The following is a 24,560-nucleotide window of genomic DNA, read 5'->3' on the forward strand; positions in this document are numbered from 1 at the left end:
AGAGATAAGGCAGGCTGCTCTGTTTATACTGTGATGTCATCAAGCCTGGAATATTAACCCAATTGTTGCTGAAATAAGAAGTGGTTCTTCTTTATTTTTGTTTTGTTTTGTTTTCGTGGTTTTAAAAATGGCAATCAAGAAAGTGGCTGAGAATCTGGAAGTAATTATGTTTCAGAAAATAATGGATGAGATTGAGATAACGAAACAAACCCTGCGACAGGGCAGTAAGGAGCTGAAAATGGAACTGAGCAAAATGACGCAGGAGCTTAAAGAAATAGGGGATCCTGTGAGAGAGGAGAATGAGATCAGAGATGAGAAAAGAAAAAATAAAGGGAAGATACAAGCCCTGGAGATTGGAACAAATGTGGAATTGGAAAAAGATCTGGAGTTTATGGATATTAGAAATAAAATCTACTGTTTGGAATTTAACGTTATCTCTGAAGAAATTAATGAAGATATTAGAGATAAAGTTATCAATGGCTTGGATAATCTTCTGGACTGGAATGATGTGATGGAGCTTGATATAGAGAAAATCTATGGAATTAACTGCAGCCATGTGACAATGGAAAAACTCTCAAGAGATGAGCCAGTGCATTTTGTAAAAAAGAAGAACACAGATATGACTTTACAACAATATTTCAGCAACTTATTCAGAATTGATGGCAAGAAAATATTTGGGATAGAGGAAATTCCCATCAGACTCTTATTATATGACTATAGCTATGACAGCAAGATTATTATGGAATACTGATAATGGAAGATTGGACACTGAAATTACTGGACTTAACAGGACTATTGAAGATGGAAGATGGAATTAATATGGATAATGGAATAATGGCTATTGAAATTATTGGACCTAACAGATTTTGATGAGATGGATTAATCGATATGTTTATTTGGACTATGGTTATGACAATAAGATTATTATTATTATTAATGAGATGGATTAATCGACATGTTTATTTGGAGAAAAATTGATAGATATATTTCTTAAAGAATTGAAACCTCTTTGACTTTTTGTGGAAAGAATAAAGTAATGTTTATGAGATTTGATGATTAATTAAGATAACTACTGGAGGAAAGTGATTTTATAATATAATTTAAGAGATAGGATTGTTATATATTGTAGACCTATAACTGATTTGATCTGTGACAAATGGGAAGTCAACATTTTATTTTTTTGTTTAATCAGTTTTGTTTTGTTTTGTTTTTTGTCTTTGAATGTTTTATGATTTTGTTTTGTATGTTTTATGAAAATTTGAATAAAAATTATTGTAAAAAAGAAAAAAGAAAAAACACAAATCTTGTGTTGTATTAATTGTTGGGACCACAGCAGCAAACAGGCCAGTCAGCCTGTTTTCATTGCTGTTTGTGGTGACTTTCACAAGAATAAGAGGGTTTTCAAATGGTCCTCGTTGCTGGAACCCCAAACCCCAAAACATCTCTGGCTGGAGCCCGCCCTTTCTGCAGTGCTGCTGGCTTCAGCTGCGTTCTGGGAATAGAGACCTCTTGACTTGAGCCAGAACCAAAGGATGCCTCTTCTCACCACCCTCTTTCGGTGGGTTTGGAATTGCACTCTGTGCTTTGCACAGATTGGTATTGTTTGTTTTTTAAATTTCATGTTCCACATTAAGTGGCTTTGATCACTTCTCTGTTGCCTGGGTCGGTTGCACAGCCTCTCAAAATTTCCAAGGTGAAAAAAACAGCACACAAGTTTGTTAGGGTTCAGGGCTGCCATGTGGTCCAATGGGGAGTACAGCAAGGCCAAGACAGTCCAGCCTCACCTGTGCAACATGCTGAAAGCAGGAACTCAGAATGGGCTTGCAAGCCAGCTGTTCCAGATAAGAAGAGTAGTGAGTTCTGAGATATTAAGTGGTATATAAATGTCTTCTAAATCAAAAAGCGTGCAACAGTATGTTGCATTTATGCCACGTAGAGGTTATTGCTCCCATTTTACAGCCAAGGAACACTGAGGCAGAGCAGTGAATCCATGATGGAGAAATGGAGATAAACAATACAGAAATTAATATAGAGTACCTCTTGTAGACACCTGCAGCCCCCCCTTTTCCCTCCGTACACACTTAGCATTAAGATGGAAGGTTTACATGAATTGTCCAGAATTTTCAGTATAGGATGGAACTCTGCTTGGTTTGGGTCTGTCAGCTGGTCCACACACCAAAGCAAAACATGGACACTGCTCCAGTGTTGTCTCAGACCTTTCTCACTTTAAATGTGGGGTTTCTCAATCCTGGTGGTTCCAGACTTTCCAAGGATCGAAAAACCCCACATTTAAAGGGGGAAAGGTCCAGGATAACACAGGGGTGGAGATGGAGATTGTGTGGACACCCCTACCTTAACAGGCTGGCGTGAATCCACATTTGGTCCTGTGTAGTCATGCCCTGTGTGTGCCTGTGTGTGCATCAGCATCACACACGTACGCTCATGACTTCCTTACCTGTGTCCTCACTTGCTGTAGCGTCACCACCACCCTAACAACCAGAAAAGAGAGAAAAAGCAAGACATTTGCACACTGGAAGCAGGCAGGTTTGCCTCTGTTTTATCATTACTTTAGCGCATGTGTGTGTGGCTAAAAAAAGCACTTCCCTTTCCCAAATTCCTCCAGCTCTTCATCTTGCCCCTGCTTCAAACTTTGATGGCGGCTCCCAGCAGCGGGCTGGGGAGAAGGACAGCCAGCCAGCCAGCCTGTAGCATTAAGTTGCATGTAGCATCAAGGCTTGTATGAGGACATTTTGCAAGGGAAAATGTATTTAAAATAATATATTTTTTCCTGTTTCTTTGCTTTCCTCACATCCCAGAACTATAAGACACATGACAACTATGCTGCTTGGCATCCCTATCAACTCAAGCATACAGGCCATGTGTGCTACTTTTACAGTCATATAATGCACTGTGCTTGGCCTTGGTTTTAAATGCCATGGATGTTTATAGCGCCAAAGGAAAGAAAGAGGAAGGTGGGAAAGCAAACAGTGGCTTCCTGAAAATTGGGACGTGGGGTTTTCTTCTGGGTCAGAACTGGAAACCTGGAAATCTCTACTGAAATAAGACAATGGGTGGGTAAGATACTGGATGGCTATCTCTTCTAGGGATGTTGCAGAGAAAATAAATGGGGTGGCTTTTCATTTTAATCTTCACCTGAGTTTGTGTGAAGTCTACTGTGATGGAAATAAAATGCAAATGGGGCCAGAATGGAGGGAGAGGTGGTACCGGTGAAGAAGAGTGGAACTTGTATCTAATGCTAACTAACAACACATTGGATGCTAGACAGTCACAAACAACAGCAGGATTAAAGAAAATACAGAATGCAAGAGATTGGGATGGACTTTAGGAATACTAGTAGCTTTAGGAATACTAGTAGAACCATGAATAAAGATAAGAATTACCAAGCAAAAGAAGAACAAGTCTTGCTGAAGAAGAAATTGCATGGCTCCTGCAAAGGTAAGTCCTGTTTCATTAGAGTTCATTAACTTCATGCAGACTTATGGCGTACTTTTGGATCCCTGGTGCACTTTTCACGGTGTAATTTACACATAAGTAGACCTACAGGGATGTTCTACGACATCATTGCACATTTTAACCTATACAACATCCCCAAATGTCAGCCAGTCACCACTTCTTTATGGAAACAACTGCTGGGGTCCAAAAACACCCTAGCAAAAAGCCCTGAGAGCAAATGTCTGCCTTTTGTTGTGTAATTCATACATGAGGTCTTCTGTATCTTTAAAAGTTGTGGAGGGGGGAGGGAGAATTCCACCTTGTGGTTTTTCCCATTGTAGAGTTGCAAGAACACCTGCCCTTGGCTGACCTTCTAAAGATACAGGATCAGTCTCAGGCCATGGACTTGGCAACCCTAGTCCCAGGGTGGGCTTCAACAATATAAAAATACAATATCATTTAAAGCAATTTACATAAAAAGAACTGGGTGGGCCCTAAAATATAAACCTCAGGTGTAAAAGGCCAGTGTGAAGAGGTGCATCTTTAGCATAAAAGGCTGCTTCCTGTATAACCACTCGAAGTAAGGAATAGTGTTAGGTGATCAACAATGCCTCCAGATGCCTCTCCCTATATTTTTCCAAAGCTAAATTACTTATTTTTATGTCTCAGGGGTAACATAGTAGAGGGGCTGGGAATTAAGGTTCAGAGCATGGGATGCAAGATGATGAGGAAGGTCAGGCCCTGACGGGGATGTATGCTCTTTTTCTTCAAAGATGAGGATTTTTTCCCTGGGCTTGATGTGGATCGTGCCTGGGCCTTATCACAATACGTCCAGGTATGTCAAGGAGTTAACAGGCTTCATCTCAGAGGATCCAGATGCACCGGAAATCATTTCATCCAAATTGCCCTCAGGACTTCCTTGGCTGTTTCCTCACCAAAATGGAGCAGGTACATGTTGGGAGGGGGGAAGAGGAGCTGCAAAGGCCAGTTTTGGATGACTTGAGTAAGCAAAGATGAGAGTAAATGAATTTAGAGGAAACAAAAATACAAGCCAATTCTCTTAACGTGTTATTTTGGAGGTTTTTGAGAGGAGGAATAGTTGGGATTTATATGCTAAAATATTGTTGTTGACTGGAACAAGTTCCTGCGTTGGCCTTCCCTAACTTTGATTTTCTTTACATGAGACTAAGAGACTCAGCACATTACCTGATATGCTCATTTGTCTGTATACATGCAGACATGTATCTTACATGGCTCACTTCGGAAGATTCTTACTAGAGATAATCACATGCCACAGTTATTGTAATGAACATGATTGCTTTTGAAATACCAATATAGCCTTGCTTAGAGAGGGGTTAGAGGTGGGATTTACTAACTCAAAGCATTCACCTTCGCTACTGCACTCATGCCTGCCATGCCTGGTGGCAATGTTCTACCTCTTGAGTCTAGGGAATCGGAAGTGGGGGGAGTGGCTGTTGCGCTCACGTCCTCTTGTGGGCTTCCCATAGGCATCTGGGTGGCCGCTGTGAGAACAGGAAGCCGGCCTTCTTAAGCTCTTGTTTTTGTATCAATATTTCCCAGGATGTCTCTTCTTACGTCTCTGGTGCTGACTCACTGTAATTTTAACCAATCTATTCTGTGCTACTTTGAATCCGATTGGAAGAGAAATCCTGCTGGCCGTTCACCAGCCTTCCATAAAACTTTTCTGCAGGCATGTGGATTGGCCCCTAGTTTGATAACGGTGCTCTCTTCTGCTTCCTCCTTGTGTCAGGAGAAAGAAAACCCAGCTTCGGAATTCCATAATGAAGTTGGAAGTTGAGATGCTGGTGATGGAGCCTTCTGTAAGGAAAGCAACTGCTGCATTTTGGCCTTACGTTGTACACTGCCTACATATCAAAGTGATGTAGGGCATTAAAAACCTTTTAATAAACATAAACAAATGTTTAATAAAACATAAACATATCTTATTGAGCCATGGTTCCTCCTCCCAGAAAGAGTAGCTAACAGCCTTTAATTCCCAGTTAGCTCCAATCCCACCTTCCGGGTTATACAGCACATAGAGCAGCTCTAACCCTTCTCACTTGTTTACAGCAAGCATCCAAGAGGAGATAGACCAGGTCATTGGGAGGAACCGCAGCCCCTCTTTGGAGGACCGGAGCCGGACGCCCTACACAGAAGCTGTCATCCATGAGATCCAGCTGTTTATAGACATTGCTCCTACTGCAGCTCCTCATTCAGTGACCAAAGAAACACATTTCCGGGGGTACACCATTCCCAAGGTGCAGTGAGCCATGTGGCTAACAGGAACATTGGTGTACAGGTCCAGAATTCTACCTGCAGGTGTAGAGATGGGGAGGTGTGTGCGTGCATGCGAGCTCAAAACATCAGTCAAGGAAAACAACAGCAGTCAGAGGTTCACACATCACCATGAGTTGGAAAGCTACAGTACGCCCAGTGGCTGTGGTTCCTCTTTGCATCATTTAAAGGAAGCAGAAGATTTGAGCTCATGTAGTGTAGTACCCAAAGGACTAAGCTGTGAGGCAGGATGCAAAAGGCAGAACTCAGCCTAAGGAGGAGACAGGATGGTCTGATCTAGATCCATTGCAGTGACCGTTGCCTCTGGGCTCTCTGCCTTTCCTCTGTAGGGCACCACAGTTTTGACTTTCCTGTCGTCTGTCCTGCATGATTCCCAGCACTTTGAGACACCCGAGAAGTTCAATCCTGGCCACTTTCTGGATGAAAAAGATGCTTTTCTGCCATTTTCAACAGGTGATGCATGTCTATTTCATGAAGGGGAGGAAGGAACAGGAGGGCTGGCTTAGGAGGGTCTAAGGATTTGTAGGGGGGAAGAGAGGGAGAAAGGTAAAGATTTTGGCTCACATTTATTTTCACAGGAAACTAGTAACTGCTGGATTGAGGGTTGGGTTGGGAGGACTCATCCTGAGTTGGTGCATTTAACGAATCTTTCTCTTAAGACACAAAACAAAGAAATCCTCTTTCTTTCCACTCCAGGGAAAAGGGTTTGCCTGGGTGAAGGTTTGGCCCGTATGGAGATCTTTTTATTCCTTACGGCAGTGTTGCAAAACTTCCATCTGAAAGCGCTCCAGGAACGGGAGGAAACAGACATTTCACCAGAAGTGCGAGGTGGTTCAAAGTTTCCCCAGGCTTACCGCCTTTGTCTGGTTCCAAGGTAAATAGGCAGTGATGCACAAGAGCTGACTCTCTCTGTTTAGTCAGCACCTTCTGTCTGTCTCTGATTGGAAGGTAACACTGTAAATGTGTACACACTAAAGGCTTGTATTGTGATTGAGACGGGCAAGGCAAGATTTGCTCATAGCATGTTAGATCCCTGAATAACTGCTTGGAAATTTACTATTAATAAAGTCTCTTATGTGCAGATTTTGATCCTGTCACTTCCTGTGTTTCTTCTATGCCTGATTTTAATCATGGTAGAAAAAGGGCACTAGGGTGCATAGATCTGATTGCTCTAAACACTCTTGTATCATGAGATGAGTAACAGAACTAAGTGGAGAAACTCAGGACCTAGAAAGGAAACAGGAAGTGCTGGGACAGGAAGTCAGGGGCAGGGCCCTGCCCATGCTGTCCCCTCAGCTTCCCCAGTGCTGCGGGCTGATGTGGTGCTCACTCTGAATAAAGATCTTGCCTCTAACCTAAAGCCTGCAAATGCTTTGTCATAATGAAACAACCCCCACAAAATCCATATATTCCCAGTCAAGCCAGCAACTAACCTAGTGGTATAAACAGTGAAACAGGCTTTTCAAGGCTCATATTGTTTCCACACAAGAGCCCTTTGGCACAGTTGAGGCACTGCTTTTCTGCAGTTGGGTGGAAATGGAATTTAAATGGTTGTTTCACCCAGCACTTGACATAGTACTAAATTATCCAAACATAGTAATAAATTATCCAGAAAAGCCAAGATTTTTCTACAATATTTATTCAGAGGTTAATCTTGGTCAGCAAAGGTCCCTTGCAAGTTCAATTGGAAGCTTCCTCCTTGCAGTATCAGCCTGTTTACTGTGCAATACTAAGGGGTATGTGTATGTATGTGGGGACATACCCTAACCCTTTCTATTGGGAACCAGTGGAAGGAAAATAAATGGGGTTGATATATGTCCTGGTTGGTATACATTTCTCTCGAGTCTGAAGGCACGTTGGGGAACCAGGGAGGCACTGGATCCAAGCTCTCCCATGGTCTTCCTCCAATATGCCCCCAACCTGCCCCTCTCCCATCCCCACTGATGTCAGAGCTCCAACATTGGTAGGGCCAGGGCCGTACAGCTGCAAGCTGGGGGAGATCTGTAGCTCTCTCTCCAAGATTGGAGAAGATGATCCATGTATCCTGTATGGCTCCTGGGATGCATTTCCTGGGGCCATAGGAATGCAACCTGTACCAATTCCTGTTGAGCTTAACTGGTGGACTAGTGATAAAGTGTTGCTTACTTGCATCTTCATTCATCAGCTTCCATTCTCTGGGCAGCATCTGTGCTAAATTAGTTTTCCCTCTATTACTTTCACCTCTCCTTTCTTTTATAGCAAAACAGATTTAGAAAATGTGAAAGAAAGAGAGAGAACTCCCCTGCCCGGCCCCCGGAATGTAACAAGCACATTTGCAGAGAGCAGAAGGTGACTAATAAGAGGCAAAAAACAGTGAGAGCGTGCGAGGGAGAGGCTTTTGATAAAAGGCACAATGGCCTTGAAAAAGCCTCAGTCAGTCCGGCAGTGGTTTTCCTATCCGTGTTGAGGAGGCTGCTACACATTTCACACATTCATTTTACTTATTCAGATTTATTTAGGATTCCACACCCAGAAGACCTTTCCCATTTTGGCCCAAGGAGCCTGGCACCTCTTCAACCATCATTTAGGCTGTAAACAAGCCTAAAATTCTTCCGGAAGAAAAAAAAACCTCAGGAGAAACCCACAGCCACCAGATAGCACACATCCCTGCCCACTTTCTGTCTTGCTGTTCAACAGTTTTCTTTCTTCTGGCGTAAAAATGAGGTGTGGTGGAAACAAGAGCGTGCTGTCCTGCCTTCCTCAAAGTCACAGAGAAGACCATCTCTTGTACCAGTGAGCCTGCTGCTTCAGCGAGGAATGAGGCACAGTTGGTACAGGCATGGGGCCTTCCCAAAACCACTGTATTCCGGGGTGATGTCGATTTCCTCGGAGGCAATGGGAGATGTTAGGGCAAACTTCTGCAACATGGTGGAGAGATAGAGGAACAGCTCCATCCGAGCCAGACCTTCTCCCGGGCAGGAGCGTTTCCCTGTGGGGTGGGCAGGGGAGAAATTAAGGAGCTGGATTGTTCTAGATTTTCAAGCCCAGCTTGTTTGGGTGGGGGAGATGAAAGAAAACTCATCTGAAGACTGAAGGTAGTTGAATTTTTCAGAACATTTAGGTTGGCTTACCTAAATTTAGATCAGGAGTGGGGAACCTCTGGCTCACAGTCCCAATTATGCCCATCAGGCCTCCCCATTTGGCTTGCGAGGCTGTGGCCTGCCCTACATTTGGCATCATCTATGTCATCATCAGGTATGGGGCAGGTAAACAAGTTTCTGGACCGAAAGGGGATTTGCTGCTGATTGACAGCACCTGTAAATCCTGGCGCAAAGCCCTATGCAGAACAAAGTGGCCTGGCCAATGGTTTTGTTTTGTTCTTACATATTTTTTTTACAAAGGCTCATGGCTGCTTGAACCTGACAGCTTCCTGGCCACATTTCCTGACGCAGAATGCCCCTGGGAACAATACTATCCCATAAAGTAATCTTGTTTCCTGGGACATTCTTGGATGAAAAATGTAGCTGCCCCCATGGGCTGCTCATAGGGTTGCCAGGTCCATGGCCTGAGACTGATCCTGTATCTTTAGGAGAACAGAAAGTCAGCCAAGTGCAGGTGTCTTGCAACCCTGTAATGGGAAAGACCACAAAGTGGAATTCTCCCTTCCCTCTGCACAACTTTTAAAGATACAGAAGACATCTTGGAGGCCAGGCCCAGCCTCCAACAGGAGGCTTTGTTCTGATGACTAGTCATCGATTTTGCAGGAGTTGTGAAAAGAGGGCTGATTACTCTGCTGCTTGTTTTTTTTTAAGTGTTATTGTGCAACACTCACCTGCAGAAAATGGGATGAAGGCAGCAGCTTTCTTAAACTTGCCTTTGTCATCTAGGAAGTGCCCTGGATCAAAGGTCTCTGGTGCTTCGAACTGGGTGGGGTCATGCAAGACAGAATTGAGCAGCAAGAACACAAAGGTACCCTGGAAAAAGAGGGCAGAGGTAAGAGTAAAGAGGGAAAAAGAGGAGGAAGAAGGTATCATCCAGGTGACTGTTAAAAGTTGCAGCAGTTGAAGTACTTCAGATCGGTATTGTGCAAACTGGGCCATGCTAACTTCTAGATTTGGCTGGAGTCCACAAAAAGGGCTGTGTGAGGACATGCACTGAATCGAGGCTCTTGAATGTTATTTATTTGTATATGTTTAGTACCATTGATGTGCCTGGCATGTTACAAAGTACGAGAGGACAGTTCCTTCCCCAAGCAACTTGCAGTCTAAAATTCAACACAGGAGAGACAAGACAGGTAGAGAAGGGAGATGGAGGCAGGGGTGAGCAGAAGACATTACAAGTGGAGGTTGTTAGGTCTAAGGGATGGTGCAAAAGCCTTCACAAAAAATAGTTGTTTTTGAGGAGGGATTGGATGGAAGAGAGAGGTGGTGACTGCATGCAGGCATTGTAGATGGGCTTCCAGGTAGCCAGAGAGAAAGGGCACAGTCGAGGTGGCAGGAGAACTTCAGGCAGTTGAGGGTTCTCAAGCTGAAGGAGCAAAGGTCCCGCCAGGGACACGTATTGGGATACAAGAGTGGGGAAATAAGGTTGTGAAGGGCTTCAGAAGTGAAAAGGTTGACCTGGATCCAGGAGCAGGCAGGAAGCCAGTATAGCAATGTGAGGAGGATCATGGGTATTGCATTCTGGAGAAAATGTACACCAGCTTTTAATTTTTTTTAAACAAGCAGCGTTCCAACTCTCATGGCGAGCTATAGAGAGAAGCTTGCAAACAGAAGAGAATGGCTATGTAGGCCCTTGCTGTGGTCAGATTTTGGGGATCTGTTGAGAGGGTAGCTCATTCCGACTCCTCTCTTTGAATTGTTTCATGCCAGCTGGTCTTTATAAGAACAAATGCTTGTTTGCTTCCCTCTCCCCCATGCCTTCTTCCTTTCGTGTCTTGTGTCTTTTGGACCGGGGGCAGGGACAGTCTTTTTGATTGATTTGTAAGCTGCTCTGTGAGTCTTTTCAGCTGAAGAGCAGGGTAAAAATGTTTTAAATAAATAAATATGGCTTCTTAGAAAGAAGATGCTGGTCTAACGTGGACCCCCTTCTTCTCGTCCAGTGGGAGATTTTTGTTGTTGTTGCAAACTGCACATACCTTAGGAATTGTGTATCCTGCAAACTCTGTGTCACACGTCACAGAGTGGGGCACCCCAAGTGGAATAATATCGATGAATCTCTGCATCTCATGGATCACAGCGTCCGTGTACGGCATCTTCAGCCTGTCTTCCATTGCAGGGGCCCGGTTCGGCCCAACTATTTGGTCTATCTCCTCTTGGATTCTCTCTGTGATGTTGCAGCATCCCAGGAGGAAGAGTTAGCAACAAGCAAAGCTTAGTATTAATATCTATTTTAGTGGTTGCAAGTTGCATTTCCTGCAAAGTTCTGTTCCATATGGTTCTTTCCCAGCTCAACTTACCAGTGATTTCAGGGTACTTTAAGAGGATCAGGAGGCCGTATCTCAATGTGTTGCTGACGGTCTCAGTCCCAGCGAAGAACAAGTCCAGTGTGGAGACTATGAGATTTTCCTGGTGGAATATAGTGCTAGGATTCCCGCTGTCCTACAGGCAAAGGAAACAAGAAATGCAAGTGGAAAATGAGCTGCAAGTGGATTTAAAATGGAGGTTCTGCACAGCAGTAAATATTGTGCTATATCATTCAGCAAAGGAATGTCCTTCCCTGTGTCCAGGATCCCTCTACAGTGCTCACACTCAAGTAAGTCCTATGCAGCAAAGGTCCATTCCCGTCATATTAATTAAAAGCAGCCAAAGGAATGTAGTCGTTTGGGACAGTGTTCCTACCTGCCTCCTGTTTGGTTGGGATTGCCATGGCAGCCTACGTACCTGCTGCATCCGGATGAGGAAGGTGTCTATGTAATCCCGAGGAGAGGCTGGGTCCAAAGTATCCTCATGTTTCTGGACCATCCTGGCTGCGTATCTCTTTTGCTCCTCATAATTCTCGAAGAGCCGGTTGTGTGGACCAGGCAGGTGCTTTAAGACTTGAGGGAAGAGGCCATAGAGCTGTGCATTCGTAAGGGAAACAAAGTCAGACGTGAGATGGAAGCTCCTCTTCCCGGCAGCCACTCCTCGGTGGGGATGGGACAATCTGTCAGTTTCGGTTCTCTCAGTTTCTCACTGTTCCAAGGTTCAGTTCAGTTCTCTACATTTCTGAAGCAATCTGCGAATGTTTTTTAAAAAAATCTTCACCACATTAGTGCAAATTTCTCCAAATAAACACATTTTTGTCGGCAGTTTTGACAAAGGGACACATTTCTGCAAGAAGCCATTTCTCATCACGTCATGCCTTTCTGCCTGTTATTTTCACTCATATATTCATTTTTACGCACACTTTCCCCTAATATGTGCATTTTTGTAAACATTGTTTAGTTGGCAAACAGCATCCCAAAATTCTAATAAATGCGCATTTCGGAGGATGGCTGTGTTTCAGTTCTCATTGTTTCGGAAAGTGCGAATTTGATAAATTCTGCTTGAAATGCGAACTGAATCGAAATTCTCACCCATCTCTGCTCCTCGGTGGTGGTGTCTAAGCATTACAAAGGAGCTTAGGCTCCCTGACAAAACTTAAGCCTGGTGATGGGCCCAGTAATGGGCACTGGATTTCTTGGCCCTGTGAGGGTTACACCTTTGAGGCCTTCTTTGTGGGGCTTCACCAAAGACCTCAGGTCCACTGTAAGGTACAGCATCACCAGATTACGGTTAGAAACAAGAAAAGTGTGGATGAATGAATGATGTACAGGAAGATGTATAAAGACCTTGCAAGCAAATCAGGGGTGATGATGGTGATAATAATAATAGAAATAAGTTATTTTTACTTATGAATTGTTGCCCATGAAACATTCCAAAGTCATTTACAATATATAAATGCAGGAGGAAAACTCAGTGTCGTATTCACCCCACAAAGATAATCTAGAGTGAGTGCTCAATAAAAAGGGAATATAATCTAACTTCTACATAAGCTTTGTAGAAGCACATCAGGATAAATGCTCAATAAACAAGCCATCTGGAGGAGCCCCTCATTAGTCTGCAAGAAACCACTTCCTCCTTTGTTAGCCAGTCAGCTTCTTTGCTTAAACTAATGGATAGTAACAAGGGCACATTTTCTGAAGGGCACTCAAGAGCACCCGCTAGTTCCCATCTATATTTGTTTAGAAAACATGTATCAGTCAAGGCAGCTTAAGAATAAAAACACATTATGGAGTCACAGCAGTGGAACAACAAAAAATCCACTCAAATTAAAAGGGATAATGCACAGACAGCTGTAATTAAATTATTCAATAACTTAGTTATTCACTGGCCAGCAGGACAGCTCCATAAACCAAACCAAAACCAGACATAAATTCAAAAGGAAATATCAAAATTTATCATCCAAATCGGGGACGGGCAGGACAGATTTAGTGTGGTGCCTAAAAGATAAGGAAGGTGCCAGGTTGATCTTTCTGCAGCACGGAGGAGCAGGGAGTGGGAAAGAGGGAGTGTTCCACCAGCCAGGTGCAATGATAGAAAAGGCCCTCTCCATGGTGTCCAGCCCCCCTTGTCCAACTGGATTTGGATGGGGATCCCGTTCCTTCAAACCCTGTTATATTGGGAGGGAGAATTATGCAGAAAGGGAAGCAGAAGCTACTTTGCAAGATGTTGAAATATCTTCCTTCCCCAGGTCAAAATGTGCTACCCAATGACTGTGCAACGGTTGGGAGGCTCTTTTCCAGCCCATTCCTGCCCCCCTCCATCTCTGCCCACCTGCACCCAGATGGTGTCTACCCGTCGGGCATTCTGTTGGAAGAGGTAGAGCAAGGCCTGAAATTCACTGTTGTCGTACTGAAAGCGCTCCCCAAAGACCACTGAGCAGATGATGTTGGACACGGAGCGGCGCAGGACAAAGGTGGGGTCGAAGGGGGACCCTGCCAGGTGCAAAGGAAAAGAAAAAGGGATGAGGGTGGAGAGGCAGAACTGCCTGCGGCTGCTGCAACAGAACAATTAGAAACCTGGGGATGAAGGACACCACCAGATCCATGCCAGAGCACTGTGACTGGGCCTGACTCACGAACCAGCGCTACCTCCGTCACACAGGCGAAGTGGTTTCTGTTTGGAGTGGGAGTGAGTGTCAGGGCTTGATTCCAGAATTCCTTGCTGCCCAGCCTGCATGGAATGTATTATAGCTGCAGATATATACATGGCTATTGACTATGCCATGGGTAGCCAACCTGGTGCCCTCCAGATGTTGAGGACCACACCTCCCACCATGCCTGACCACAGGCCATGTTGGCTGGGGCTGATGGGATTTGAGTCCAACAGTGCCTGGCAGGCACCATGTTGGCTATCCCTGGACTATGCTAATTTCTGCTTGTGAATCCCCCAGCCACATAGTGGGAAGTAACCCCACAGTCCCCTTCCTGTGACTGAATCACAGACTAAGCTACACATTCTGTGGCTAGTGGGTGTGGGTGTGTGGAGTTGGACTACACTGAGCTGGTATCCCACCCACCCACCTAGTGAGAACAGGAAACTGCAAGATGATGTGCATGGCGAAAGCAGCACTATATTAAGTGCTCTCTTTCAATTCCACTTCCATCTGATGGTGGAAAAGCAAAGCTGTAGCCAGCAGGCCCTGCGGTGGAAACAGCCCCGCCTCAGGAGGGGCTATAATGGCGTGGTGACCCTTTGCTCTTGGGTGACACACTGTAGGGCAACAGTCTCCAATGGAAACTGGTCTTTGCATTGTGACCCTAAAACATCAGCCAGAGGTCACGTTCCCAAAGATCTTAGTCATGATTCAGGATGGGCGGATCTGTCAATTTTGGTTTCTTCCATGTCAGTTTGCGATTTTTTTAAAAGTCCTCATAAAAATTCCTCAGCATTTTTTATTTATTTTCTAATATACACCTTTTTGTATGAAATTTTGCAAACCGATTTCCCCCAAAATGATGCATTTTGTATGCAATTTTGGCGGATGTATACCTGCTTGTGCATGCTTTATCTAAGTAGATGCATTTGGGGACACGTTCCGTCGCTGCAGAGCAACATTTGGAGAAGTGTGACTGTCGAAGGGTTGCTGCGCTTTGGTTTCCAAATTATTTCAGCAAATGCAAATTAGGGGCTGTATTCAACAAATACTCAGAGTAGACCCACTAAAATTAATTAATGTGAGTCAGTCATGTGTATTAATTTCAATGGGTCACTCTGGGTAGGACAAGCATTGAATAGATTCACCTTTAAATGACAACTGAATCAAAATTTCCCCCCATCCCTAGTCATGATGATGAAATGGAACTTCCAGCTCCAGAGGCAATATACCTCTGAACATGCCTGGGGGGTAACTTCCAATAAGGACTGATGACTTCTTGCCCTGCTTCCCAGAAGTATCTGGTTGTCTGGTACTGATCAAAATGCCGCAGGAGGTGGACCATTGCTCTGAACCAGTAGAGCTTTCCTTATGATTTTATGATCTTTGCCATGGCCTCATTGTCCCAGGCCTGTTGTGGACTTGAAGGAAATGATAAAAATTGCTACATACATGTTCCAAAAGCATGCAAAACAAATAATGTTTTAGACTGGAATTGTATGTTTCAATTTTTATATTGTTTGATGTTTGACCATTTTGACCCTTAAAAGATGCCCATTCTAGCTGATAAATCCCTCAGCAGAAGTTTGTCATATTAGACACCAAGGAACAAAGATCAAAACCTTGCGTCTTCCTGAATTCCTCCATCAGGAACTTGATTTCCTCCTGGATCCGCTCCTCGATGGACCGCTTCCCCATCCCAAAGTTCCGAAGGGTAGTGAGGGCAAAACGACGGATCTGCCTCCAGTTCTCTCCATTGCTGAAAAAGATGCCTGGAAGAGGGAGGGGGCCGAGAAAGCCCACCTACAATCAGACAAGCTGGGGAGGGGAGGAAGAGGAGGCAAGCAAGATCTTTCTTCCCTCTCGAGTTGCCTGGGGGGCTCCTCTCTGCCAGCAGGTCTTGCAACATTCTCTAGTGATCAGACCAACAATGGCTATGGAGAAAAGCCTCTGGTCTGTTGCTGATTACATTTGTATGCCCCCTTTCCTCCAAGGGAGTTGGGGCAGAGAACACAGGCCTGCGCTTAGGGACTGGCAATGCAGGTGACTGCCTAGGATGGATGCCAGACTTGGAGGGCGTCTGTCACAGGCTATTTACTCAACTGATGAATCAACACATGAAGCAAATAGCGTAGGCATCACTTGTAAATCTGTCAGCATTGCCTTGCATGGCAGTCCGGCACTGCATAATGCATTAACCTTCTCCCCACTTTTTTACTTGTTTTTAATTTGTGGGGAAGTTCAAACACCACCAGAGTCCATTCTACAAACTGTATGCCTGTGAGTGGCAATGATCAAGCCTATGCATGCAAATTTATTATCTTATGTGTCAGGGATGCAAATCGTGCATCAGAGTTGTGAAAAAGGCTACAGCAATTAAAAAGGTACTCAGAAGTTGTACAAATGGGTGGTCTGACTCTGGGTATACAGGTCTCTTCGTCTCCCCCTATTATTTTATCCCGCAAATAACCCAAGAAGCTTCACCGCCAAGTAGGGATTTGAATCCATCTCCAAAATCCTAGCCTGTCTCTCAAACCACTACTCAAGAAACAAAGGAAAGGTTTCCAATGATACGATATAAGACACAAAGCCAAAAATGGCAGTACCAATAATAAGGATGTGTGTACAAGCCACAATTTATAAATGCAAAACACTCAGACAGTAATAAGTACAACAATGCAAAACACAGATAATTGTGAACAAAACAATGTATAAATACAAAACCAACAGATGAAACGTGAGACAGGACTCTCAAGTATATCAGCAGCAATGTTTCCAAGACTGCCACCACATTTTGCGCTTTCTCAGAACAGGACAAGGAATATGTCAAATGGCAGTTATCAATCCCTCTCAACGCTTCAGTTTCATTTTAAAACAGAGGATATATTCTGCTATACTCCCTGGAAAATTAACAAATTGTAATTAACAAATTGTTTATTGAAAAATATGTTTACCTAAACCTGTTGTATAAAATAACAAAATATAGAAATACCTGGTAAAAAACGGAAATGGACTGCCGTCAAGTCAATCCCAACTTATGGCGACCCTATGAATAGGGTTTTCATGATAAGCGGTATCCAGAGGGGGTTTCCCATTGCCTCCCTCTGAGGCTAGTCCTCCCCAGCTGGCTAGGGCCTGCTCAGCTTGCCACAGCTGCACAAGCCAGACCCCTCCTTGTCCGCAACTGCCAGCTGGGGGGCAACTGGGCTCCTTGGGACTATGCCGCTTGCCCACGGCTGCACAGGTGGCAGGGCACGTAACCCCCGAGCCACTCACTGTGGGGTGATCTTTAGCTGGCCCTTGACACCCAGGAGACACGAGCAGGGATTTGAGCTCAACAGACTCTGGACTCCCAGCCAGGCTCTCCTCCCCACTGTGCTCACCAAAGGCTTCTGAGGAAGCTTAGCAGTCATGGAATAAGAGGAGAGGTCCTCTCGTGGATAAGAAATTGGTTAAGAAGCAGAAAGCAGAGAGTAGGAATAAACGGACAGTTCTCCCAATGGAGGGCTGTAGAAAGTGGAGTCCCTCAAGGATCGGTATTGGGACCTGTACTTTTCAACTTGTTCATTAATGACCTAGAATTAGGAGTGAGCAGTGAAGTGGCCAAGTTTGCTGATGACACTAAATTGTTCAGGGTTGTTAAAACAAAAAGGGATTGCGAAGAGCTCCAAAAAGACCTCTCCAAACTGAGTGAATGGGCTGAAAAATGGCAAATGCAATTCAATATAAACAAGTGTAAAATTATGCATATTGGAGCAAACAATCTTAATTTCACATATACGCTCATGGGGTCTGAACTGGCGGTGACCGACCAGGAGAGAGACCTCGGGGTTGTAGTGGACAGCACGATGAAAATGTCGACCCAGTGTGCGGCAGCTGTGAAAAAGGCAAATTCCATGCTAGCGATAATTAGGAAAGGTATTGAAAATAAAACAGCCGATATCATAATGCCGTTGTATAAATCTATGGTGCGGCCGCATTTGGAATACTGTGTACAGTTCTGGTCGCCTCATCTCAAAAAGGATATTATAGAGTTGGAAAAGGTTCAGAAGAGGGCAACCAGAATGATCAAGGGGATGGAGCGACTCCCTTACGAGGAAAGGTTGCAGCATTTGGGGCTTTTTAGTTTAGAGAAAAGGCGGGTCAGAGGAGACATGATAGAAGTGTATAAAATTATGCATGGCATTGAGAAAGTGGATAGAGAAAAGTTCTTCTTCCTCTCTCATAATACTAGAACTCGTGGACATTCAAAGAAGCTGAATGTTGGAAGGACAGACAAAAGGAAGTACTTCTTTACTCAGCGCATAGTTAAACTATGGAATTTGCTCCCACAAGATGCAGTAATGGCCACCAGCTTGGATGGCTTTAAAAGATTAGACAAATTCATGGAGGACAGGGCTATCAATGGCTACTAGCCGTGATGGCTGTGCTCTGCCACCCTAGTCAGAGGCAGCATGCTTCTGAAAACCAGTTGCCGGAAGCCTCAGGAGGGGAGAGTGTTCTTGCACTCGGGTCCTGCTTGCGGGCTTCCCCCAGGCACCTGGTTGGCCACTGTGAGAACAGGATGCTGGACTAGATGGGCCACTGGCCTGATCCAGCAGGCTCTTCTTATGTTCTTATGTGCTATAGCAGCTGTCAAAAATACCTGGTAGATTCAATCAAAGTGCCATAGGATAGTTAATCCCTCCAATGGCTGCAAAATGTAGATAACAATTTATTGTCTGAATACTGTGAATTAATAGATGGATTTTAATATTAAGGTAAAAAATAACACCTGGCCCAGACAGGGTGAATGTTTGAAAGCTGCTTAGTGACAAAAATCAAAGTGAGGTCTTATAGGGAGTGTGGTTGCCAATAAATGCTCAGTTGAGATGGGTGGCTTCTCTAAGAAACGTTTAAAGGAATTGATTCAAACCACCACACCATGCCAACTCCCAAGCCCTAAAGGGACGGGCCATTGCTCTGGTAGGGCTGGGGAAGACTCCTGCCCGAAAGCTTGGTGAGCCACTGACAGTCAGTGCTACTAATACTCAGCTAGCAGAGCAATGGCCTGACTAGGCAGATGGCAACCTCCTATCTTATATCCAGTGTTGTGGACCCTTATTCTGGGTATCTAGAATGGCAGACACAAGTCCTCTCCATGAGTACCACTATAACACAGTACCTAGCACAAGCACGCACAGTGTAGTAATATAACCATTAAGTTAAGGCAGTGAATCAGAAGCTCAGGTGGACAGATGGTGCCACTCACCATGGCCTTTGCTTGTCTTCTCCACAAGGGGGAGTTCGGCTCGAGCCCCAAATTCCTCCGCTTGGTCCACAAGCGCAGCCTTGACTGTCTGGTAACCACAGAGCACAACAGCCCGCTGGGATCCAACGTAGATGGTGAAGACGTTTCCATATTGCTCCCTCAGCTGCACCACCACAGGTGGCAAAAGAAGGAAACCAAAGCTCTGTTTCAGGGCTAGCAAGATGCATTTTGAGTTCATTTATCACTCAGAATGTTTTGTTTTGATTGAGGCAGTTGAAATAAACATTAACATTATATTTAAATGTTTTCATAAAAACCAGACACCTTTTGGAAGTTTTTTTTTATACAACAAGCAAACCTTGGAGGTTCTGCCAGGGAAAACCAAGCCAACCGATTGCTTGTGCTTTTCACTGTTGAATAGTTTTATTTGTGCAGCAAGATCTGTGATTGCAGTCATGTGCACACGCACTCTGACATAGAGATGGGGAGAAATTCAATTCAAGTTTAAAGGCAAACCTACCAAAGTTGCACTTTTTGAAACTGTGTGCAAACTGAACCGCAGCCATCCTTTGAAATGTGCACTTCTTCAAATTTTGCAATGCAGTTCTGCAGCCAAGTCATGGGTTTTTTACCCCAACCAAGTTCCACTTTCAGTAGAACTAGCATTGGATACAACCCAATGTGTATAAAATGCCTATACTAAGGTAAAGTGTGCATTATTATTATTTATTTATTACGGTCATAGACCCGAGCTGGTTATATACAATTTAAATATACAGGTAAGTACATTTAACAGTAATAGAATTAAAAGTAAAACAAGATAGAAATAAGCCAATGTTCAGTTTTAAGCTAATAGGCAAAATTCTTCATCTAGCAATTTGTCAAGAACAGAGAATTAAAATAAGTTATTAAATCAAGAGTGCATATTTTGAACCTGGTTTTTATGTATGGATTGTGATACATAGAGAAATTTGGCAACTAGTTCTGTTAGAGTTTTGTCTTTATCGGACAAAAGAAAGTGAACAATCCATTCTGGTGTTCTATCAGAAAAGGTAGAAATGGATGGTAGAATTAATTTAACTCTTGGAACATTGTATATCTCACAGTTAAGTAGGACATGTTCCAGGGTTTCAGGTAAATTCTGATTACAAATACAGTAGCGTCTTTCTAGCGGGATACCTTGATAACGACCCATTAAGAGAGCTGATGGTAGACAGTTGAATCTGGCACGAGAGAACAGAAATCTATAGTGTGAGGAGGTTAACTCTTCCAGATATATTGGTGAAGACGGAAAACGGAAACTTAAATTAAAGTGCATTGGGGAGCACGATGTGTGGGCCTTTGAGATTAGATATTGTTGGTCAATATCCTTTAATCGTTGGATGATGGTAGACTTAGCCATCGCTAGGTTCCAAGATGATAATAGTTCAAGAGACAGGCCTAGGTATTTTAGCTTCCCACTAAAGGTTTTGGTCCATGTACTTTCAAAGGGATCTTTCCAAATTAGGTGCAAGAGCCCTAAATGGGGGTCAGAATAAGCTATTTTAAGCCAAAACCTATAGGCCTGTATCCAGGCTGTACATTCTATTGAGGAGATTCCGGCCTCTAGGCGAAGGCCAGCAGGAGAGGCACATTTTGGAAGTCCAAAAATAGAACGGAGGAAGCTTGAGAGTAATGTTTCTATTTTATTGTGGAAATTTAAAATCCAAATTGGGATACCATATAACAATTGTGAGAGGATTTTGGTTTTAAAAATTGTTAGTGCAGCGGGAATAAAACAGCCACCTTTGGTATGAAAAAATCTGATTGTAACTCTAATGGTGTTATAAGCAGCTTGTATTGCAGCCCGGATATGGGAGGTCCAGGAAAGTGTAGAGCAAAATATAATTCCAAGGTATTTATATGTAAAGTGTGCATAAAAATACATATATTAATAAAAATAGCATACAAAATGCCTTGTAAGGGGAAAATGTGTATATTAGACAAAATTGGAGAGGAGCACCCTTGGACTCACTGGGCTCGCTTCAAAGCTAACATGCTTTGAGCTTTATGTGAGCTTACACTGAGCTGGGCCTTAGCAGGATGAGCACCAGATCAGGGACATTATTATGGGGTGGCACAGTGGTGCAGGGAGTGCTTATGGAATTTGCAGATAATACAAAGTTGTGAAGAATAGCTAATACCCTGGAAGACAGAAACAAAATTCAAAATGATCTTGACAGGCTGGAGCATTGCGCTGAAAACAACAGAATGAAATTTAAGAGGGATAACTGAATGTTCTACACCTAGGAAAAAGAAACCAAACGCACAGTTACGTGGGGGATACTTGGCTCAGCAATACTACATGCGAGAAAGATCTTGTAATTGTTATTGATCACAAGCTGAAATGAGCCAACAGTGCAATGGGGCTGCAAAAAAGGCGAATGCTATTTTAGGCTGCATTAACAGAAGTATAGTTTCCAAATTGCCTGAAGTATTCATTCCCCTCTGTTCTGCACTAACTAGGCCTCATCTTGAGTACTGTGTCCAGTTCTGGACACCGCAGGATGCAGACGAACTGGAACAGGTTCAGAGGAGAGCAACAAGGATGATCAGGGGACTGGAAACAAAGCCCTATGAGGAGAGACTGAAAGAACTGGGCATGATAAACCTTGAGAAAAGGAGACTGAGGAGAGATATGATAGCCCTCTTCAAGTCCTTGAAAGGTTGTCACACAGAGGAGGGCCGGGATCTCTTCTCGATCATCCCAGAGTGCAGGACATGGAATAATGGGCTCAAGTTGCAGGAAGCCAGATTTCAGCTGAACATCAGGAAAAACGTTCTGTTAGAGCGGTATGACAATGGAACCAATGACCTAGGGAGGTGGTGGGCTCTCCAACCCTGAAGGTCTTAAGGAGGCAACTAGACAGCCACCTGTTGGGGATGCTTTAATTTGGATTCCTGCACTGAGCAGGGGTTGGACTTGATGGCCTTATAGGCCCCTTCCAACTCTCCGGTTCTATGATTCCCCAGTGGTTTTTTTCAATGTAAGCTAAAAACAACCGCCACCCAGTTTTGCTCATGGGACAACTGAGCACACTGTGAACCTGGTGCTGGGGAGCCTCAGCCACTCCCCATCCTAAGTTACTTTCCTCCCGAAATGCAACAGCTGGATGGGGTGGGGAGGAGGGAGAGAGGGAGTAAGAGAGAGAGGTCATATTAGATGGTGGATAAGACTTGCTTTGTTTTTAACATGTATTCTGCCCACAGATTGCGGATGGGGTGGAAGGCTAAGTCCACACATGTCGTGTACTGGCCCTAGAAAATCCTATTGGCACCGCAGAGCTCACAGTAAGCCCTGACAGCAAAAGCCAGAGTTTGGTTTCTTTGTTTCCTTTTGAAAGGCAGCTGGATCTGGATCTATAGATAAAAATGAGCACATGGACATCATCATGCAGTTTTGCTATCATGGGGCTGCACCCTGAACCTTTTAAGTATTTAAATGTCCATGTCCCAAACAGAAGAAACAGAATGCATCTCTCTCCTCGCCAAGCAGCCACAATCAAGCCCCCCCCAATGCTTCTGAAAGATGAAAGAGGAGGCTTTGCAGGACGGAGGTTTATGACTTCCAGGCGTGTTGCCTTGGAAACCCAGTGCTGAAAAGCAGGTCAGCAAGCCAGTTCAGTCCGTGTGCCCCAGCGCTCAGCGGCCTTGTGGCTCTTCCTACCCCCTCTGTTGGCCCCAGGGACGCGCACTGGCCTTCAGCAGCATTGCGTCCGACCCAGGGGGCTTCCTGCTTTGCTAGGAAGGGAGGCCACTGAACTCCTGAAAGCTCACCTTCAAGAGGCTGTGGAGCAAGGAGGGTCCCTTCAGGTGCAGCAGGCTGCCCAGCAGAGGCCAACTTGGAGGGCCTGGGGGCAGATTCCTGGGGTGATCCTTCTTCCAGCAGAGAAGAAGTAAGAGGAGAAGAATGCCCAAGGCCCAGCTGACCCCCAGCCAAGGCTCCATCTTCTCTCCCCACTCTCTGCGTGCCCAGCGAGGCCCTCTTTCCCCGACTTCTTTGGGGCTCAGAGTGAGGAAGCGGAAATAGACAGGAGTCACGCACATGGAAGAGTTGCCAGTGTGGCAAAGGGGAGATTATTGCAACACACCCAGAGAGAGAGAGATACTGCTGAGGAGGGAGAGGCTGGAAAATAAGTTCACTTCCAGGATCAAGTTTCATGACGGAAGAAAAACACTCCCCAGGCTTGGAGCGGGATCTTTTCACCTTGTTTGCTTCAGTGAAACCATTTTGATGCAAAAGTTAATTTCTGACAATGGTTGTAGGTGACAGGACTCAAAACGTACAGCTGTTTCTTGGTCCCCACTGTACTCCCTTAAACACCGCTCCTTCCATCCCCCCATCCCCTCAATAACCCCGAGGGTGAGAAAGAGAGTGACCTGCCCATGCTCACATTGCCACATTTTTGTCGTGGTTCTGCTCTTGTGCCCAAACACACACATTTAGCAAGGGAAGCTTATCTAGGACAAGCCTCCTCTGCTAGAAGTCTTCCTGTCTGGCTGTTGTTCATGTCCAAGGGAGCAGAGGGGGGAGGGGCAAGCAAGCCTGTCTACTTTCAATGCGGGGAAGGTGGTCCTCCAGATGCTGCTGGGTTACAACATGGCTCTTAATCACCCCTTAAAGACATACATCTTTACCCAAGGTTTCCTGGACTCTGATTCTTAAATCTTAAACTTTTTTTCTTTATGTGCTCTGCTCAGTCTCATCTGTGGTATATAGTTTTATTCAGAGCTTGGAAAAGTGACTTTTTTGAACTACAACTCCCATCAGACCCAGCCAGCATGACCACTGGATTGGGCTGATGGGAGTTGTAGTTCAACAAAGTCACTTTTCAAACTTTTATTGTGTTTTTATTTAGCTTTCAACAAGTTGTATTTGTTGCGGTTTTTTTATATGGATTTATTTTGACCCTTCCCATTATCTTTTATGCAAGCTACTTAGCGTGCTTCCATACTGTCACTATTTTGATGTGGAATTCAATCACATACTGGCAAATTTAAGTTGATTGGGCGCTCTTGTTTCCCACCCCAAACTGGACTTTTGGTCATAAGGGAAGTGACAGTAAAATGCACTGCAAAGTCTGGGGTGACCCTTGGTACAATGGGCTCATCCACACAGTAGTTTATGCAGATTTGCAACTGGAGCAACCAGAAGGAGTAAAAATGTAAAAGTAGAGTGCATGGCTACAAGGAAACAGTGACACTAATTTCCCAGAGAAATGCCTACTTGTGTGAATGGAAAACAACACATTTGAAGCTACCATTGAGCATGGTGTGCACCTTGCAAATCTATTACAACGGCAAAAGCAGTGTATTTGCTACGAAGAAAGGCTCCCATGTGGATAAGCCCAATGTTGTATAGCCTCTCTGCAAACAGATCAGAATGACTGCAAAATAAATAACT

General features: G+C 44.4%; 2 protein-coding genes across 2 annotated transcripts; one reads left to right on the plus strand and one right to left on the minus strand.

Moving 5' to 3' along the window:
• The first annotated feature begins 1,294 nt into the window (after positions 1–1,294).
• On the plus strand, positions 1,295–16,772 carry LOC133370641 (putative inactive cytochrome P450 2G1). The gene is made up of 6 exons (XM_061597230.1): positions 1,295–3,456; positions 4,227–4,401; positions 5,545–5,732; positions 6,099–6,222; positions 6,466–6,643; positions 13,462–16,772. The coding sequence occupies exons 1-6, from the start codon at positions 3,442–3,444 to the stop codon at positions 13,481–13,483; spliced, it is 702 nt and encodes a 233-aa protein (XP_061453214.1). The 5' UTR covers positions 1,295–3,441; the 3' UTR covers positions 13,484–16,772.
• LOC133370635 (cytochrome P450 2G1-like) lies at positions 8,244–23,229 on the minus strand. Its single transcript, XM_061597224.1, has 9 exons — positions 22,934–23,229; positions 19,118–19,280; positions 15,489–15,638; positions 13,545–13,705; positions 11,631–11,807; positions 11,207–11,348; positions 10,886–11,073; positions 9,581–9,722; positions 8,244–8,737 (listed from the first exon to the last, which is right to left on the minus strand). The coding sequence occupies exons 1-9, from the start codon at positions 23,201–23,203 to the stop codon at positions 8,556–8,558; spliced, it is 1,575 nt and encodes a 524-aa protein (XP_061453208.1). The 5' UTR covers positions 23,204–23,229; the 3' UTR covers positions 8,244–8,555.
• Positions 23,230–24,560: the final 1,331 nt, after the last annotated feature.

This window comes from Rhineura floridana, chromosome 15 (assembly GCF_030035675.1).
Source record: "Rhineura floridana isolate rRhiFlo1 chromosome 15, rRhiFlo1.hap2, whole genome shotgun sequence".
NCBI lineage: Eukaryota > Metazoa > Chordata > Lepidosauria > Squamata > Rhineuridae > Rhineura > Rhineura floridana.

Bases quoted from the DNA above. Each gene is read 5' to 3' on its own strand.
- LOC133370641 (XM_061597230.1), top strand. The intron at 4,402-5,544 runs GTACATGTTGGG...ACTTGTTTACAG, and splicing joins TCCTCACCAAAATGGAGCAG to CAAGCATCCAAGAGGAGATA. The intron at 6,223-6,465 runs GTGATGCATGTC...TTTCCACTCCAG, and splicing joins TTTTCTGCCATTTTCAACAG to GGAAAAGGGTTTGCCTGGGT.
- LOC133370635 (XM_061597224.1), bottom strand. From the start codon at position 23,203: ATGTGCGTGACTCCTGTCTATTTCCGCTTCCTCACTCTGAGCCCCAAA. The intron at 11,074-11,206 runs GTAAGTTGAGCT...GCAACATCACAG, and splicing joins AAAGTACCCTGAAATCACTG to AGAGAATCCAAGAGGAGATA. The intron at 9,723-10,885 runs GTATGTGCAGTT...CTCTTTTTCCAG, and splicing joins CAGGATACACAATTCCTAAG to GGTACCTTTGTGTTCTTGCT.